Source organism: Typopeltis vanoorti, chromosome 1 (genome assembly GCF_054136105.1).
Source record: "Typopeltis vanoorti isolate ZY-2024b chromosome 1, IOZ_Tvanoo_1.0, whole genome shotgun sequence".
NCBI lineage: Eukaryota > Metazoa > Arthropoda > Arachnida > Uropygi > Thelyphonidae > Typopeltis > Typopeltis vanoorti.
Window position 1 is genome coordinate 38409569 of NC_143549.1, and position 20280 is coordinate 38429848.

Consider the following 20280-nt stretch of genomic DNA (forward strand, 5'->3'; position numbering starts at 1 on the left):
TTCAAATTTTTCTATATGCTTGGTGGGATTCATTTCCTACTCTGCTGTGGCAAATCTCATATGTTTGTATTTATAACTGTATTTTTTAAGGAGATTACAATGTAAACTAATATATTAAATAAAATAACGTTATTATAGATATTATTTTAGGAAAAATTTCCATGTTACTCTTCTAAATTAATATTAATTTTTTATAGCTAATTTGCCTTTTTTTCTTTAATGATGTCATTGGCTTTTTACTCAGTTTTTAGAGTATTATTGATGTTTTAAAGATGTAGATACATGAAGAATATAAGGAATAATTAAAAGAAACACACGTATTAACCACAGTGAAAATGATTTAATTGTAAATATTTCATCCTAAGTATCTTAGGACATCATCAGTACAGTAGTTTAAACAATAATAATAACATACAGTTAGGGCGCATGATTACAACAGAATCTCATTAAACATGCGTAGCATGTTACAGAAGTATAATAAAAAATTTTAAAAAATAAAAAAACTAATAATAATTATTTTACACAATTCTGTATGACAATTTCCCATACTTTAGGAATAGTAAGAATGTTGTTGTGGTTTAAATTTGGTCTGTGTAGTAGGGCTTCAGAACTTTCTTTATATAAACGTTCATGTTTATATAAAGATCTATGTAAAAGTTTAGACTTTCCCAATGGATCCTATGGCTCTTGGATTTTCAATTCCGTGTTGAGAGAGGCCAGATTTTTGCAGTTTAAAAAGATGAATGTGGTCTTGATGTTCCGAGATGCATTTCTGAACAGACCTACTTGTCTGTCCAAAGTAAGACAATTTGCATGAGCATGGAATCTCATAAATGCCAGGCAACATCAAAGGTGAGAGCTTGTCCTTAGGAGAAGGTAACAAGTTGTAAATTTGGTTGATAGGTTTGTAAGTAGTGGCAAAATTGTATTTTTTCATAATTTTAGAAAGACGTTCAGAGATGCCTTTGACCTAAGGTATGGACTTCTTCTTGTCTGGTTCTTCCATTATGTGGCATGTAAAAGGAAGAATGACTTTTGGAAGAATAATCTAAGTGGGTGTCGATGGTATTGAGGTGACCAATTCAGATGTAATAGTAGAGTTACTGAGTGATCACTTTTCAAAGTGAGGATATCTCTGTACCTGTAGCAATAACTAATGTGAGAACTGAAGTTAATAAATCAGAGGTACTTAATATATTGCAGAATTTAAATACAAACACTACTGTAGGTTTAGATGGAATATCAGCTCAGGTGTATGTGCGTGAATGTGCAAAGGAATTGTCAACGCCTCTTACTTGGTTATTTAACTTCCGGTATGGTGGAAGCAAGGCAAAGTCTTAGAGCTACCTTCTCATAAAGGTGGCTCTAAGACTACGGTTAGTTAATTACAGACCAATCACCATCTCAGGAGTGGTGGTGGTAAAAGTATTGGAAAAGATGGTTAAAGACAGAATTCAAGGATGGGTTGATCAGAATATGATACTCTATAGGGGCCAACATGATTTTGTTAAAAGTCAATCCTGCTTAGCAATTTATTAACTTTTTATAATAGAATGACATCTGAGTTGGACAAGGGAAATGGCTACACAGTCATACTTCTGGATTTTGCTAAGGCTTTTGGCAAGTTTAAGGCTTCATACCCCATGGAATACTGTTGCACAAATTAGAGCAGATGGGGATGGATACTAAACTGGTGATATGGATAAAAGTCCAGGATGAGGCAGGTGACCAATGGTGTCCCTCAGGGCTCTGTGCTTGGGCCGTTATTGTTTAATTTGCACATAAATGATATAGGAAATGGCTTGAAGGGAGATATTCAGTTGTTTGCTGATGATGCAAAGTTGAGTAGCGCAATAAAAAATCAAGCTGATGTTGAGAGTTTGCAGGATGATTTAAATAAGCTGGCAAAATGGGCAAAAGGTAATGGATGTCAGTTCAATGTGGAAAAGTGTAAAGTTATGCATTTTGGGATTAAAAGATTACTAGCTGTGTACCACATTGCTAGAACGGTAATCCAAGAGAATGATGAAGCTAGGAACTTGAGGGTGTTGGTGGATAGGAAGATGAAGTTCAGAGGGCACACTGCTAAGGTGTCCAAAGATTGCATATAGCATTACTTGGTTATTGAAGAACACACTAACATCCAGAGATAAAGAGGTTATTATTCCCCTTTATAAGGCGTTCATACGTCCACATTTGAATTACTGTGCTCAAGTCTGGTCACCTGGATTCCTTGGAGATGAGGAGGTTGTAGAGAGGGTTCAGGAGAGTGACTAAGTTGGTGAGTGATATAAAAAGTGCTCCCTACATTGATAGATTGAGATTGAGAGCTTATGAATTGCAGACATTGGTTGATAGGCAGAGAAGAGGGGATATGATAGAAACATTTAAATTACTAAAAGGTTTTATAAGATTGATTCAAGGGAAATATTTCAGCTGTGTGTGATAGTGATGGAAGAACTAGAGGTCATCCCTGGAAATTAAGGAAAAGTATGGTTAACAAGGGTGTGAGAACTAGATTTTTCACCTGGAGAATGGTGAATGAGCGAAATTCATTGCCTGACTCAGTTGTGAGTTCTTTGTCTGTAAATAAATTCAAGAGGAGATATGATGGATATTGTTTTGATAGTTTGGGTCTCCCACGATGAGTGTACTGACTCCATGGAGATACTCATAATAATAATAATAATAATAATAATATTTATAGCTCAGAAACAATGAAAACAAAGAAATTAAAAATACCAAGCTTGAATTAATGGAGAGGTCATATAGTTTCCAACAAGTAGTCAAAAAGGTGTATTGCCTTATTATTAAAATATTCTTGATCAGAGATAGCCATAAAAAAGGTTTTTCCCTTGTTTTACAAAATAAATTATATTTGGCAAGAAATTATATTCTTGTTTAATCCTTTGTCAAAGTATAAGCAAACAAAGTTTGCAAATGAATATTGTCATGACCAGGCTACCTGTATATAGAAGATGTATTAATTCAACTTGGTATCTTCCTGGGTCTGATTCCCACTGAATAGATCTCAATAAAAGTCAAAACTGGGCTGGGTAGTGACTCTTCTCTTAATGCATAGCAATATACACTTTCAAAAGGAAGTGTGTTTTGCATTATGGAAGAGTAAGGCAACTCATGTAAATTCAACAACCTATATATACAAGCAGTCCATTAGTGAAGATATTCCACATGTAAACTTTGTTTGCTTACAGTTGGATAAAAAATTAAATAATAATATAATTTAATATAATTTTCCACAACTGAGTTACTTTCCACAATGATTTATGATGCAGAATTTAATTAAAATACAATGTTACTATTTTCTTTGTTGCATCTGAAGAGTTGAACTCTGCTTGAGTCACCTAATAACACTGCTGGAAGGAGTTCTTAGTTATTTTTAGACAACCTTTTTACCACATGTTCACCAGCACAGAAGAAAACATGCAGTTAATACCTGAAGGGTATTTAACTTTGAGTCTTTTACATGTTTTTGCTTATTTTTCTGTAAGTTATGCTACTTGTTTTTATTTTGCATGGGGCTAAATACTAACTACTTTCAATTTTAAATTGGCTTTTATATTACTGGCTATGAAGATTTTACAATTTGCAATACCAGTCAATAAAGTTTTTCTTATTTCTCAATTATTGTTCTCTCCATGTGAATTTATGTTAGAAGACAACATTTGTAATGACAAGTCTGTATCTGAGCTGAATTTGAGAAAGATTTTATCATTAATGCATTTATTATTCTTATCTCCAGTATTTTCTAAACATTTCCATACATTTAAGATACTATCTAACCTGTAGAACATCAAGAAAATATCTAATTCATGTTTACAGAATAGGTATGAACAAAAGATAAGAGCAAAAAAAGGAATACAAATAAGTGCAACTCCATTAATACAAAAAAAAAAAGTTTGAAATAAAATCTTGCAGGTTCATTCTATATGCCATGACTCAGTTTTAATAGCTAATCTGACTGTTATTGCTGAAAATATTCAAGACCATGCAATGGTACTACTATATGTTGGTTATTAAAAGCATGGTCATGATGTATCAAATGTTCTTTTCTTTTCTTTTTTTTTTTTTTTTGATCCATCATATAATAAATAAATGTATGATTGATTCATGCACCAAAAGAAAGTGCATGAATCAATATCTCAAACATCATTAACAGCTATAGTACTTGATGAGAAGTCAAATATATGGTGTAGTTAATTCTATAATGGCTTCATTATTACTGTTTTTAATCTTTCAATGTTTTAATATAATGCGGTGGACTTGGATAACCGTGCTTTGATAAGAGTTTCATTATTAGGTAATAGAGACACCAGTACCTAATAGTATATAGCATGTGCAATAGTGCCTTTACTAATGAAAAAAACTGATTATCTAGAATGTAAAGTATTGTTTTCTAAATAAATTTAGTTTTCTCCTGTGAAGTCTAACTGGTTTGAATGGCACACTCAGCTAGAAGACAAGAAATTCCATGAAAAAATAAATAAAAAATCTAAGTGTAATGGGAAATTAACTTTATTAAAGTAAGAAAGACTTGAGTTACTTATAGTATTATTCTTAAAGTTAGCAGTATAAATAATAATAATAATAATAATAATAATAATAAATAAATAAATAAAAGCCTAAACAGCAACAATGCTAGATCAAGAAATGCTTAATTTTAATACTAGTCATCAACTAAAGGAACTTTTTCTAGATCTATTTATTTATTTATTTATTATTTATTTTGTTTTAGTTGATTCCAGAATTAGTTAATCTTTGGTGCACAAGTAAGATTTTTCCTTCCCAGAATGCAAGATTGTAAAATCTTTAATAACTAGTTAGAATGAGGAAATGCCTATCATATAGTACATTACTGAAAACATGACTTCAGGTGATGGTGAAAGAAGACTGTTTATCTACTGATTGATAAAAAAGCACAATCATTATTTAAAATAGCAGCAAATGTATTTAGGAGAATTAAGAATTTCATTTATTGCTTCATTATTATTTTAAATTCTTTTTCTCTCAAAATCTTCACTAAATTTGATTCTAGTTCAATCAAAATCAAATTCGGATGCTACTCACCGATTAAGAAGGCATGTTTTCGGAAGGTCTTTGCTCCATTCTATAGCTCCATTTTCAGTTAACTGAACTCCAGAAATTACTCCTGAAGCTTTTTTTGTTGTGATATAATGCCTTTAAAGATAATTTTACATGTTTAATAAGCTGTATGCAAACAAAAATACATTCCAAATATTTCTAAAAAAAAATACATCAAAATCAATTTATGAGTTGTTCTTAAACTTTTGTAATTGTATGATAAAATTATAGTTCGCACAGTATTTTTCACATCAAAAAAATTTAATTTTCTTTAAGAAAATAACAGTTCTGTTGTTTCTACAAATTTTTTCAAGTTCTTGATTATAGAACAAGAAAATAACACGCGTTGGTTGAATAAAAATATATAAGAAAACTATATTTTTATGAGCCAATGCTGTATAGATTTTAATTCATCAATGTTATGAGTTTTGAAATTTCATTATATTTTATTGTAAGCAAATGAATCATAATAACATTGTTGCATAAAATTATTTCTGGCATATGCACAAAGTTGATTTTCATATAGGTGGATGGGACATTACCTATATGAAAATCAAATTCCAATACTGAAAACTTCAGAAACACCTACTTAACTGTAGGATTTAAATACATTGTCATCCAACTTGGTAGGATGGGCCTAAAAGGAGGAAGGTATATATTGTCATGAGACAGAAAAGATATAATCTACAACTTCTGTTACCTAACTAATGTAAATCTTAAGATAAAACAATGACTTTTTATTAGGCATTAATTTGAAACATAACACACTAGTTTCACTCACACAAAACTGGTAGCTTCTTCAGTATTTATAATAAGAACAAAAAACAAACACATAACAAAAAACTTGTCCAAATTCTGAAAAATCACTATAAAAGAAAATAAATTAATTCATCCTAAAACATGATCGCAAAATTGTGTGCCAGTTTTGCCAACAATCATTCCCAGTCTTTAAATTAAAGATACCAAGAAATTATATATATTTGTAAATATATATATATATTAAAAAAAAAAAGCTTGCAGGTGGAAGAAAGTCTAAAAGTAATTGAATGATAAAGGTAACATTAAAAACTGAAGATTGTTTTTATTTTTTTATTCAAAAAGTGTGTGTGTGTGCATGCGTGCATAAGCATCATATACACACACACATCTAGATATTATATATGTGTGTGTGTGTGTGTGTATATATATATGTATATGTGAATATATATATATGTATGTGTGTATATATATGTGTGTGTGTATATATATGTGTGTGTGTGTGTGTGTGTGTGTGTGTGTGTGTGTGTGTGTGTGTGTGTGTATGCACACATACATACATACATAACAATTTATTTAAAAAAGAAATATGAGAATTAGGAAATTTCCTGCTGAATGTTCATGTAAAATTTACGTAAGTGTATGTGAAAATATACACTTACATAAATTTAATTATGTAAGTGTTATTATGAATAATCAATGATATACACAAGCCTTTCCATACATAACCATACTGCACAAATGCAAGCAAAACAAAGTAGAAGTTTTTATTGTAACATTAAATGGTTTGACAAGATATTCAGTTGTTCAATGATTATCTAAACTTCAAAGCTAAGAGAAATGAAACTAATGACAAAGAGCAAGTTTCAATACACTTGGCAGCTTGCATGTGGAAGGCTAATTAACACTTTCTCATCTTACTTTTTAAACTTTTCTCATTTGTCCCAGAAACAGATGAGATTCATTTTCTAAAGGTGATGACTGACAAAGCCTCAAAGTTCAAGGGTTGTATTGGAGAAAGATGTGAAAACTGCAATATTATGTGGTATATTTCTACTATGCTAACTCAACTCAACACACACGAACGTGCACAAGTATGCAAATTAATTATTACCTGTTACTGCTAAAGCAAAGCAAATAAGCAAGGATATGATTTATAAGAGAAAATATAATGATCAGGTAAGTAAAGTAGAATATAAAAAGAAGGATGCTATATGATATACTGATTTTCTCATAAAACATGCCATAGATGACCTATTACTACTTTCAGATTTTCTGGCGTAAAAATAAAAAATATAATGAAGGCAATTCAAAAACAGAAAAGAAAAAGTAGGAGAGATGATAGTTTTGTCCACTAGGAATGATTTAACGAGCGATAAATACAGTCTCATACTGCATTATGAAAGAAGAATGACAGGTGAGAGTAATGAGTGAGAAAGTGAACATTGTTAGTATATTACCAAGATATGACAGAATTGAATTAAGAAGGGTTATGACGGTGAATGATTTGATGCATAGAAGTAACTGATGTGAGTATGACAGATTGGTTTGGTTTATTTGAATTTACAACTGAAGCATCTCAGGCTATGAGGCCAGTGTTATTATGGCTATTAATTGTGTGTGTTCTAATTGCCAGTTTGCCTGCTTTATGGGATGAAAAACTCAAGTTTCCAGGAGGAAAAACCCTGCCACCTCCGCATGAGACTAGCTAACTCACCTTCAGTTGAAAAGCCCTGATAAAGCTTCTTCACATCATAGATGGGATTCGACCCCGGATCTTTCCAACCAAATGGCATCGTTGAAACTGACTGAGCTATGGAGGTGAATTTGAGAGAAGAATGGACTTATATACAAGGGATTTGCATACAATTGAATGTGTTCTGTATCAGGAGTCTGGAGAAATTATTAATTAGTATGAGATCTAACAGAGAATGTCTGTTAGGAAACAGATCATGATGGGAGGAATAATGAGATTCTCTGCATAAGACTGACCAAGATACGAAGATATGCAATGGTTTTAATTATATGAATGTGTATAATCATGAAAGTAATTAAAATAGAAGGATGATTGTGTGCTTATTCAGTCATGATTTATTTAATATGTGCAGATATCTGCATGTAAGGCATTAGATACAAACAGAAGCCAGCTTGCAAGATGACTTCCTTAAGCAGCATGTGATCACAGGAAGTCAAGGTCAAAGAGCATTAAACTTGATTATAGTGCTGGAGAGAGAGAGATTCAGTCAATGTGACTATTCTGCCACTAGTTGGCAACAGAGATCATGTTATAGTGATCTGAGAAGTGGCTAGATTATAGATATTCCATTCAGGAAAGGCTGCACAATGAACTAGAAAGCAGGAAATTATTACTGACTGAGAAGAATAATAGGTTTGGGGATCAATCCCAGGTTATCAGTTGCTAGATGGAAAGGATATCGACACTATGGAAGTATTAAAAAATACATCAATGATGCAATACCAGAATGCGTCCCTAGAGTCCAAGCAATAAACAATATTTGATAACAATGTTATGGCTCAGTTGGATAAAGGGAATGGATACGCTATGACAGGGCTGTCCAAAGCACTGCCCGCAGGGCGGATGCAGCTTACAGTGCAATTTTGTGCAGCCCGCCTGCGGGTTTTGATTTTTATGAGCGAAAAAATAAAATAATCTGAATCAAATACGTATTAGATATTTTAATTCTATCACTAATTGATAATCTCGATACTGGTAATTTTATTTGGTGTTTTTTTACATCACTATATACCCACGTGTTTTTCAAATATTACATATGTCAAAGAAGTGTTCTTATACTTTTTTGTTCCAACGTGCATACTCCGGCAGCTCACGAGGAACGTGAGCGCTTGATTAGTGTTGTTCGTTTGTTCAGCTATCGAGGTTGTGTTGCTGCTACTCACCAAATTACTAGATACGCATTGTGATGTGGCCCTCGGATAAATATCTTTTTGTAATCCGGCTCTCAGATTACCTAAGGTTGGACAGCTCTGCACTATGATAACATTGGATTTTGCTGAGGTATATGATAGGATACCACACGAAACACTGTTGCATAAACTGGAGAATATGGGATTTGAATATAAACTCTTGATTTGGATCAGAGGATGGTTGAAAGAACAGATATCAAAAAGTAGTATACGGACGGTGTGAATCAGCCAGATTTAAGGTGACCTAGTAGTGAACCTCAGGGTTTAGTCCTTGGACAGATTGTTGTTCAATCTATACATTAATGACATTAGGAAGGGGCTAACAGATGTGCAATTGTTTATGGAGAGAAAAACACATGTTGGAGTAATTACTTTACTTATGATTAAGAAAATAATACTCGAATAAATAATACCAAAGTATTATTTTCCTAATTATAAGTAAAGTAATTACTCCAACATGTATGCTTTTGTCTCCATAAATTCTTTACAATGAATGCTGACCACTGTGTAACCTTAAAAGAAAGAAATGCAATTGTTTGTTGATGATGCAAAAAAAGGCAGGGCAATCAATTTCAATAGGCTGGGAATTTGGGCAAATGAAAATGGCTATCAGTTTAATGTTAGAAAGTGTAAAGTTATGCACTTTGGTGTGATGAGATTTCCAATGGCATATTATATTAGTAGGATTATGCTATAAGAAACTGAGGCTACAGATCAATAATGGTTGACAGGAATGTGAAGTTCAAAGGTCACACACAGCAAAAATTGCAAATACAACTCAGAGGAGTGTAAGGATAAGGAAGTCATTTTGCCTCTTTATAAGGCCTTGATAAGACTGCACCTGGACTACCGTGTGCAAATTTGGTCTTCTGGGTTCAAAGAGAAAGTTGCAAAGATTATATCGGGATTATGGAATTTAGATTATGGGGACATATTGCAAGTATACAGACTACAGAATCTTTAACAGGAGAAGGAGAGGGTGATGTCATAAAGGTCTACAAACTTCTGAATGGGTATTATAGGATATTGTCTAATGAAATTTTTCATTACATGAAAGGTTGGGAGAGAACACTGGGACATCCATGAACGTTAACATTGTTCGTGATAAAGAAAGGGGTAAGAGCTATAATATTCCTCTCACAGATCAGTGAGTTAGTGGAATAGTTTGCCTTGTGAGATAGTGAGTCAATGAATCCTTGACTTCCTAAAGGTATCAGATAATAATAATAATAGGATGTGAGTGACATGGATGTGCAATCTTGTTAAGCAAGAGATTCTTAAGAAAAAAAAATGATGTGAAGGAATACTGTGTGTGTGTATAAGCATGTCAGATATGAATATTATAAGGTGCCAGAAGAGTTATAAACATTCTACAGAAAGGTAGGTCTAAGTATGAAAAGAAACTGGCTCTACAAAGCAAACAGTTCCCAGAATAATTCTGTTATGTTACAAGTAGAACAAAAGAATGAATATGGAAAATTAATTAATGTAGATGGAAGATGCAGAAAAGATCATTCAACTAATGAGTATCCATTTTGCTAGCAGCTATCAATCTTGCATTTGCAATATAGAGCTCAATGGATCAGTAAGATGCTAAAAGTGTTCAGCTGAACTAGCTGTACCACTGATCAGTAAGTAGCAATGGATCAGTAAGATGCTAAAAGTGTTCAGCTGAACTAGCTGTACCTTTGAGTGCACTGTATAATTTGCATCGCAGAATGGAAAGAATCCACATATGATAATTCTATTGCACAAAGGTAATGTGGAGATCGTTGTATCTAACTGTAAGTCTATCAGTGTCTCTGGAGTGGTGGTGGTATGTAAGAGCTCACATACAGAAAGGGTTAATAGAGGATGTATACTTTACAATGACCATCAAGGTTTGCTAAGGAAAGATCATGTTTGAGTAGCATGCTCATATTTTATAATAAATATGAGCAAGTTACTCAACATGGAAGGCTGCTGCATAATGCAGGATAATATAGGATTAGATTATAAACTATTAGACTAGATAAGAAGATGGCTTACTGAATCCAGCTTGTTCCTCTCGAAGCTCTTCCCTAATTTTTCTTAATCTCATTTCAAACATGCTTGCATTTTACCTAGAACATTTAGTAGAGAAATTCCTCTGTAATTCTCACATTTAGCTTTATTCCCATTGTTCAGATGGGAACTATGAAAGCTCTACTCCAATCATTGGGAATTCAACCTTCTGACAAGGCTGTTTGAATAATACAGGGTAGCCCCTGTAAAACTTTTATACCTTCATATTTAAGCATTTCTGATTGAATATTATCATCTACTCCAGTTGCCCTTCTATATTTCATATTTTTGATGGCTTTTCTACCTCAAGTACTGATATATATATGTATGTATGTATGTATACACACACACACACACACACACACACACCCTCTGTCCAAAAAAAGAAACCGACCTTTTTGAAAACAGAAGAAACTAGTGGTGCCACCTGTTGTATCTTTTAGTTGTCGAAAACGGCAACCTTCAATAGTGTTGTGTCAACTGTTTATGACACTCGTTTCATTAGAAGCCGAGTTATAGTGCTAAGAGTGACGGTGTGTTTTGATGAACGGTCGGAAAATGAGTTTCAAACAGAGGGTTCAGATTGACTTTTGTGTTAAACTTAGCAAAAGTTTTACCAAAACGCATCAAATGCTTCAAAAAGCATATGAGTTTATGAGTGTTTTAAGCGATTTCAAAGTGGTCATGAGACGCTTGAGAATGACGAAAAGCTGGGCTATCCAAAAACTAGACTCAGCGAAGTTAATATCCAAAAAGTGTGCGATTTCATGAAAGAAAACCTGAAATCATCCATCAGATTGATTAAAGATGAATTGGGGATTCCAAAATCAATTGTGCACAACATTTTGAACGAGAGTTTGGGTCTTCGTAAATTGAATTTGCGATTTGTTCCCCACAAGTTGACCGACAACCAAAATATGTATCAAATTGAACACTGCAAGGACCACATTAAAACTGCTCGTAAGGACTCAAACTTTCTTGCAACGATCGTTACTGGTGACGAAACAAAGTGTTTTGAGTATGAGCCAGAAACATAGTGCCAGAGTGCTGAGTGGAGACCACCAGAAGAAGGGCATCTGAAAAAAAAGTCACTTGGAGAAGTCAAAAGTAAAGACAATGCCGATTTGTTTCTATGATTCCAAGGGCGAGGCGGAACAAAAGAAATCATTCCGCTTCACCAAACAGTCAATGGTGAGTTTTTCTCCAAGTTTTGAAGCAACTGATAGCGAGAATTCGTTGCATACGGCACGAATATCATGACGACCAACCGTTCATCAAAACACACACTGTCAGTCTTGGCACTATAACTCAGCTTCTAATGAAACAAATGTCATAAACAGTTGACACAACACTAATGAAGGTTGCCGCTTTCGACAACAAAAAGATACAACAGGTAGCACCACTAGTTTCTTCTATTTTCGAAAAGTTTGGTTTTCTTTTTGGACAGAGGGTGTGTGTGTGTATATATATATGAGCCTCCATATCCTCAGTCAGTACAGACGAAGCTCTTTGAAAAGACCTGCGTTTGATTCCCGTCAGTGACGTGAGGAACTTTTATCTGGTCTCTTTTGACCAAAGGTGAGTTAGCCAGTCTAATGCAGAGGTAGGAGGTTTTTTTTTCACCCAGAACCATGGTTTTTATCCCCCAGAACAAGTAAATCGGCTCTTGAACACACACATCTACAGACGTAGGACATACACTGGGAGGCATAGGACAAACCACCTTATCCTCAATACAGTAGCAGTTAAGCGCAGAAAAATCCTCGACACTGCAAGGTAGAAAAGGAGGGAAGGAATAATAATAATAATAAGAAGATGATATATATATATATATATATATATTGCTGTTTGCATTTTGCTTGAAAATTTTCTACTACTGTTCTATCTCTGCTTGTTTCATTTAACAGTCCTTTAAATACTCCAGACATAAGGATATCCTTATCTTTAGTTTGGATGTCACCATAATCTTTGATTCCTTTTACAGTACTCTTTCCTCCATTTCTAAGATTTTTTTAAATAGCCTCCAGAACATTTTGCAACCTTGTTCATATTAATTTTCTATATCCTTGACACATCTATATAAATAAAAATGATCACCTTGACGAAGTAGAGGACTTTATATACCTAAGTTCACACATCTCGGATTCCTTAACAGACATTAAGACAAGAAAACAGAAATCACTCCAGTTCCACAGAAGTGTTAATGAAGTATGGAAGTCGAGTCTCATCTCAAAGGAGACGAAGACTCATATTTAAAAGTGCACCAGCCAGTCTATCTTTCTGTACAGCTCCCAGACCTGGAACATCTCAACAAAAATAGCAACCAATATTATAAATAGCTTTGGAACTACTTGTCTAAGAAATATCTTGGATTACTCCTGGCAAGACCACATTCCCAACTCTACTATATTAGATGAAACCTAGCAAAATCCTCTAGTCAGCACCATTCAAAGAAACCAAATAAAATGGCTTGCCACCAACTCAGACATCCACCCTCTGCACCTTTTGATGGTCTGGTCCTCTACACCCCTACAGATGGAAAAAGAAAAAGAGGCAGACCTCAAACTCAATATTGGAAATACGTCAGCAATATTCTCCCCATTTCCCCCCAACTCTCTGCATCAGAGATCCGTCAATTAGTATATGACAGAGAAGCCTGGTTTTCCTTCACGTCATAAGAACCTCCAAGTCCTATCTTAGTGTACACAGGTTACTTATTTCTTTTCAGTGGTTTCTCTATTTATAAATCTAAAATTATAAATAAATAATAATGACAATGATATCCTTAACAAAGTCTTTCCAAGATTTCTGTTTAGCTACTTTTACTCACAACTTGGTTCTCATATATTTTTCTCTGTATTCTTTTAGGACATCTGCTGACTTATTTGTGATGTAATTTTGTATGCCTTCTTCTTCTTCTTTTCCAGGACTGCTTCTTTAACATCTTGTGTCCACCACAGCATTCTTATTTTTCAATAACTTCACCGCATACCTTTCTAGCTGAATCAATAAATATTTTCTTCAGCGTTTCCACTGAGACTCCAAGGTTTGGTTCATGTTTTCAAACTGTTTCATTTTTGATTCAATAATCTTTGTATAGTTAAGTTTACAGTTTATCGTAAAAGCTACTCAACTTTCATTCTTTTTAAAACTTTCTTACATACTGTTGTTTTCAATGTGATATTCATTTTTATACTACTTGAAAAAAGTGATGGTCATTTCTAATTTTCAATCCTCTGTACACCCAGGTGTCCTGAAACAACATGAAAGTATTACCATCAACAATGACACATGACATAGTTAACGAGGCTTTTCTTATTTCTTGTATCTTCTCTCCATGTGAAGATGTGCACATCTATATGCTGGACCACAGTATTGTTTTTCCCTTGCATTAAACAACTAGTTTACATTTCTCTCATTTTTAATATGATATTGCCAGTGATGCCATCTGTTCATGCCCCTAATCTTTCTATAGACTCTCATGTCTGTGGTGTCTAGTCTTTGCTCAAGTGTTTTACTTCTGAACCAACTCTCAGATCAATCAGTTAAAAGTGGAGTTTGAACACTGTCTTGCATACAGTTAATTTAGTGTATTAACTAATTTCTCTCTTATTCATATAAATTTATTCAGTTGACTTCCTACGATACCAGCTTTGCTGATTCTGATGTCTATTTCCATATTTAATTTACCATATTAAGGGGAGCTTAAGGGTCAAAGCTGTATAACAGAGAGGATACCTCAACATAGCCTTTAAAGGAATGCGGAGAACTGACCAGAACTTCTGATCTAGGTTCTGATGCTAGGGCATCCCATGTTAAACAAGGCCCACGTGTTTTTGCCAAGGAAACAGGGCAAACAGCGAAAAGTCAGACACTTACCTAATTCCTAAGCCAGCTGAGGAATTAGATAAGTACCAAATTGACATAATAGGGGTGAATGAAACAAAAAAGACAAAAACTAGTGAGATCTTTCTGAACAATAAATACAAAACTTTAAATTCAGGCAATGACAGTCAAGGAAAAGAAGGAGTAGCCATAGTATTTAACAATAAACACGAGGTTAATCTTCTTGAATGGCAGGCAGTCTCAAGTAGGGTGATGTGGGTAAATATCAGAATGGGTAACTGGACAATGAGACTTATTTGTGCCTATAGAAGTTAAAGAGGCATATCTAAGGAAAGGAAAAAAGCATATCGAAAGTTACTGGCATAAGTCACCTTGTGCTCTTAGAGAATACAGAGACAAATGTAAGAAAGTTAAACTCTGTGTAAAACTAACTAAACAAAAGTGATGGGAAGATTTTGGAATAAAGGAAGAACATTGGAATAAAATATCAAGAAGGTGGCAAGATATTCTGGAGGTTGTTGAAGAAACTCAGATATGAAGGAAAGAGTGCTGTAAAAGGAATTAGAGATGATAAAGGTGACATGAAAACTGAAGAAAAAGATATCCTTGAAGTATAGTTCGAAAAATTGCTTCATGAAAAGCAGTGATAGGACAGTGATTAAAAACACTCAACAGGCATGCAGTCAGGAATATATATCCAGACAAGCGTAGCACAATTGGAAGATCAGCAGAACATTGTGCCCTTCGATTGGAAAAAAACCTGGGTTCAAATCTCATCATGATGAGGGGAATCCTTATATGGGCTTTTTCAGTTGAAGTTAAGTTAGCCAATCTCATACGGTGGTAGCAGGGTTTTTTTTCTCTCGGAAACTCAGTTTTTCATCCGGCATACAAACAAATTGGTCTTCAGAACACATGAAATTTACGGACAAGAAATACTGTTATTGGAGTTGATGGGAAATAGATGGCGTAGATAGTAGCAATTGGAGAATTCAGTAATAGTAGTAGTGGCGAGGATGAGATGTATTCAGCAAAGTAAAGTAGAGTAGTGTGTGCATTCCCATGATGAGTCCTTGGACTCCCTGAAGGTGTGACGTATTAAGAATAATAACAATAATAATGAAATATCTGAAGTAGAAAAAACCATCAAAGGCATGAAATGTGGAAAGGCAGCAAGAGTAGATGATATTCGACCAGAAATGCTCAAGTATGGAGTTATAAAAATTGTACAGTTGCTGCACTGCATAGTTCAACAGAGGGACGAATTCCAGGTGATTGGAGTAGAGCTCTCATAGTACACATATATAAAAACGGAAATGAAACTGAATGCGAGAATTACACAGGTCTACTGAGTGTTCCTGGTACGTTTTACACAAGTATATTTGAGAAACGGTGGACAAAGATTGTGGAAGAAAAGCTTGGTTAGGAACAAGCTGAATTCAGGCGAAATAGAGACTGTCAGGATCAGATCTTCACTTTACAACACATAACAAAAATCTGTATTTAAGTTTTGTAGATCTAGAAAAGGCATATGAGAAGGTGCCAAGAGAGAAGCTATTCAGTATGCTAGTTATATAGTGTCAATGGGACATTATATCAAGCAATACTTAGTCTTTATTTGAGTTGTAAGTCAGCAGTTAGAATTGAAAGAAGTACAGGAAGATGGTTTAATGTTAAATCTGGTGTGAGACAAGGATGTACATTATCCCCTCTGTTATTCATTATCTATATGGATCACATTATGAAGGAAAGTGGTATTAAACCTGATATCAAAATTGGAGATGTTAATGTCAGCTCTTTGCTTTATGCAGATGATGTCATACTTCTAAATAAATCCGCTACAAGTCTGCAAGCTTCTTTGACTAAATTGAATAACTGTTGTAATAGATATGGTATGAAGGTCAGCAATAAAAAGACAAAGACAATGAAAATAGGCAGAATCATTGAAAATGTCAACTGTGTTGTGAATGGAGAACCTGTGGAACAAGTAAAACATTTCAGCTACTTAGGCACAATTTTTACTGAAGATAGTAACTTAAATATAGAAATAGACAACAGAATCAGCAAAGCTGGTATGGTGGGAAGTCAATTGAATAAATTCATATGGAATAAGAGAGAAATTTGTCGGAACACTAAATTAGCTGTATACAAGACAGTGTTCAAACCAGTTTTAACTTCTGCATCTGAGAGCTGGTCAGAAGTAAAACACTTGACCAAAGACTAGAGACCGCAGATATGAGAATCCTGAGAAAGATTATACGCATGAACAGATGGCATCAATGGCAATATCATATTAAAAACGAGGATATTAGGAAAGAACTTGACCTTGTCAGCATCCAGGAATGCGTTAGCAGAGTTAATATCAGGTGGTATGTTAACTTAATAGAATGGGTGAGGAACCATTAGCAAAACCAGTGTTCTCTACCAGATTGGCAGGAAAAAGACCCAGAGGAAGACCAAGATATAGGTGGATTGATGTGGTAAAAAGTGCCTTAGACTCTAGAAATATAAGATCTGATAATGTTGGAGTCTTGACAGGTAACAGACTGATTTGGAGGAAAAACTGTAAATAGGAAATTAGTAATGATGTAAATTTTTCATGTAGTATTATCATATCCTATACTCTTTGAGGGGTACATGGCAGGAATTTGATGATGATGATTTACCATCTTCACTAAAAATCCTGCCTAAGTAGATGAAATGTTTTACTTGTTCTAAAGGTTCTCCATTCACAATGCAGTTGATATTTTCAATACTTTTGCCTATTTTCATTGTCTTTGTCTTGTTATTGCTGAATTCAATACCATATCTATTATAATAGTTATTCAATTTAGTCAGGGAATCTTGCAGACTTGTAGCAGATTTATTTACAAGTATAAAATCATCCACATAAAGCAAAGAGCTGAGATTAACATCTCCAATTTTCATATCAGGTTTAATACCACTTTCATTCATAATGTGATCTGTATAGATAATGAATAACAGAGAGCATTATGAAAAATTATGAAGACAACTACCATGGTAGAGCAAAACTTTAGTTTAATACAAACCAAAATGAACACTCGACGTTTCGACCTTCATATCCAGGTAATCATCTGGAGCATACACATATATACAAAGAAAACAAGCTGCACTACAATCTACATGGTTTGCTAAAGTTACTGACCAACCGTTACAACAATTATTGGCCCGACCTCTGGTGAGGGGGAAAAAAACCTTAACTACATCAAAGCTAGAGTCCTATTATTATTATCTATTAGATAACAAAATTAAATTGGGTTGGAGAGCAACTTGTTTATATATATATATAACTATGTAAGTACAGCAATCCATCGATTAATGCATCCCTGATTAGTGCATCATTTTTTTCGATACCCAAATTCGATTAGTGCGCCTATATACATCTTAAAAATAAATGTTACAGATTTTAAAAATTTTCGATCTATACATTTTTTATGGCTAACTATTTTAAAAAATCACTCACCAGGATGAAATAACTTAGTTACTGATTTGAAACATTTTACAGAGTTATTTTTTAATGGCATACTACACTATTTCCATGTACACTGTTCCAAATTTACTGCCAAAATTTATGTCATCTGCTTTACATAGCTTTTGCTGATCATATCTCATGCAATTGTTTTCCTTACTTTTTTATTTTAAATTATTTTCCTAACCTTTAATCATGAGTAAAAGAATTAGTGAGCAAAAAATAGAAGTGTGAAAATTATTCAAAAAGTAATCTCTGATTGGAAGAAAAACTTGAAATAATAAAGAAAAATGAACAAGGTGAGTCCAGAGCAAAGATAGGACAAGAACACAAAAATGGGTAAATCAACTGCTGAATACAAAGAGAAAAGTAAAGCTGCTTCAAGTTCATCATGCATGCACTCGAAATCAAAGTATTATAATGATTGAATTAGAGAGAGACTTCTTTTTTACATAGATTGAAGATTGTAACCAAAAACGGATCTCACTAAACATTGGCCTAATTAAATCAAAAGCATTGTCGTTTTGCAATCTGGAAAGAAAGGGCTATCAGTGATGGAAAAGAAGAAAAATTCGACATTAGTGCTGGGTGATTTGAACGTTTCAAAAAGAGAAATAGCCTACATAATGTTCTAATCACAGGCAAAGCTGCAAGTGTAGATAAGGAGATATCCAGAGATTTTGAAGAAAATTGTGTAAGAGGGGGACTATTGTAATCAACAAATATTTAATGTCGATGAAACTGGCCTTTTTTTGGAAGCGAATGCCTTCCAAGACTTTTCTAGCCAAATCAGAGATATCTCAGCCTGGTTATAAAGTCGCAAAGTCAAATTAAATTACTGTTAGCAATATGTGAGCCGTTTGGAAACACATTCTTCCACATTGTGCAAATGATTTTAGAGGCATTCCAAATGAATCTTGTAAGTTAATTAAATCTCATTCTGAGAAGTTGAGTGATTCCAATCTGCTAAATTTAGATGCACAGTGGGAAGATCCTGAAGAATATGAAGAAAATTTAATCACTGACAAGTCCAAAAAGGTTTCACAGAAACAATTTGAAAATAGTTTTCGTACAATCGAAGTTTTTAAGCAGTAATGCTTAGTGGCTGATCCTGATGAAGAGAGAAGCAGTAAAATTTGCAGAACTAGTAGAAGAAGTAATAGGGCCATACCATCAGTTGTATGGAAAAAAAAAAAAAAAGAAACAGAATGCCCGCCAAAGTACATTAGCTCAATCCTACGTTGAGAAGCAGAATAATAAATTTATATTCTGAATATGTTTTATTGTCTTTCAGCTTCATAGTTTTCCTTTAACTAGGCCCTGGGACATACCCCAATTCTTTTATTAAAAAATTAAAGGTCAAAAAAGAAATCTGAGGAATGAATTATACATTTTTCAATAGGTTATTATATTCGATTAGTGCGTTTTCAATTAATGCGCCTGTTTTAAAGAACGCATTAGGTGCATTAATCGAGGGATTGCTGTATACATATAAATCCAAACCAATTCTTATGGAATAGTTTCCTATAAAAGCTGAAAATTGCTTAAAGTCCTAAAGTATGCTGGAAATTAAGTAGGCTGAATATGTGCCATCCAAATTCTTAGAATTTTTATGCCACCATTAGTGTTGAGATTAGGGTGGTTAATCAGAATTTCACAGGCTTCTTTAAATTTTCTTTCATACCAAGTTTTTGTATGGTGTAAAGAGCAGTTACTTTTCCAATCAATTTGGTGTAGGGTATTGAGAACGTGATCTGAGAGGCCTGCTTCACCACAACTGTTATATTTAATGTCTTTTGGGTTCTTTTTACGTATAGGGATTGTACATCCGGTTTCACTAATATAAGGTAAGTTACAGGTGCAGCAGATGCAATAAACTCCAGGACATACCAATGGGAGGAGAGGATCCTCCAATTGGTACGTTTCAATAGTAAATTGTATGAGTTCATGTTGTTTGTTCAGGTGGCTAAGGAATGTGTTTATAGTTTGTCAACCATGTGGCCAGATAATGAAAACATCATCAATGTATCCAAGCCATACTATAGGTTTTAGAGTAAAGGAATCAAGAGCACTTTGCTCAAAAGCTTCCATATAAA

The 20280-nt window shown here is 33.9% G+C and overlaps 1 protein-coding gene across 1 annotated transcript in view; it reads right to left on the reverse strand.

The window, feature by feature from the left end:
• IKKepsilon (I-kappaB kinase epsilon) overlaps nucleotides 1-20280 on the reverse strand; it is a 406399-nt gene that overhangs the window by 265493 nt on the left and 120626 nt on the right. Inside the window, exon 8 of the mRNA XM_090415707.1 lies at nucleotides 5089-5199. Within this exon, the coding sequence (XP_090271833.1) occupies nucleotides 5089-5199 (111 nt within the window). The remainder of the gene's footprint in view (nucleotides 1-5088; nucleotides 5200-20280) is intronic.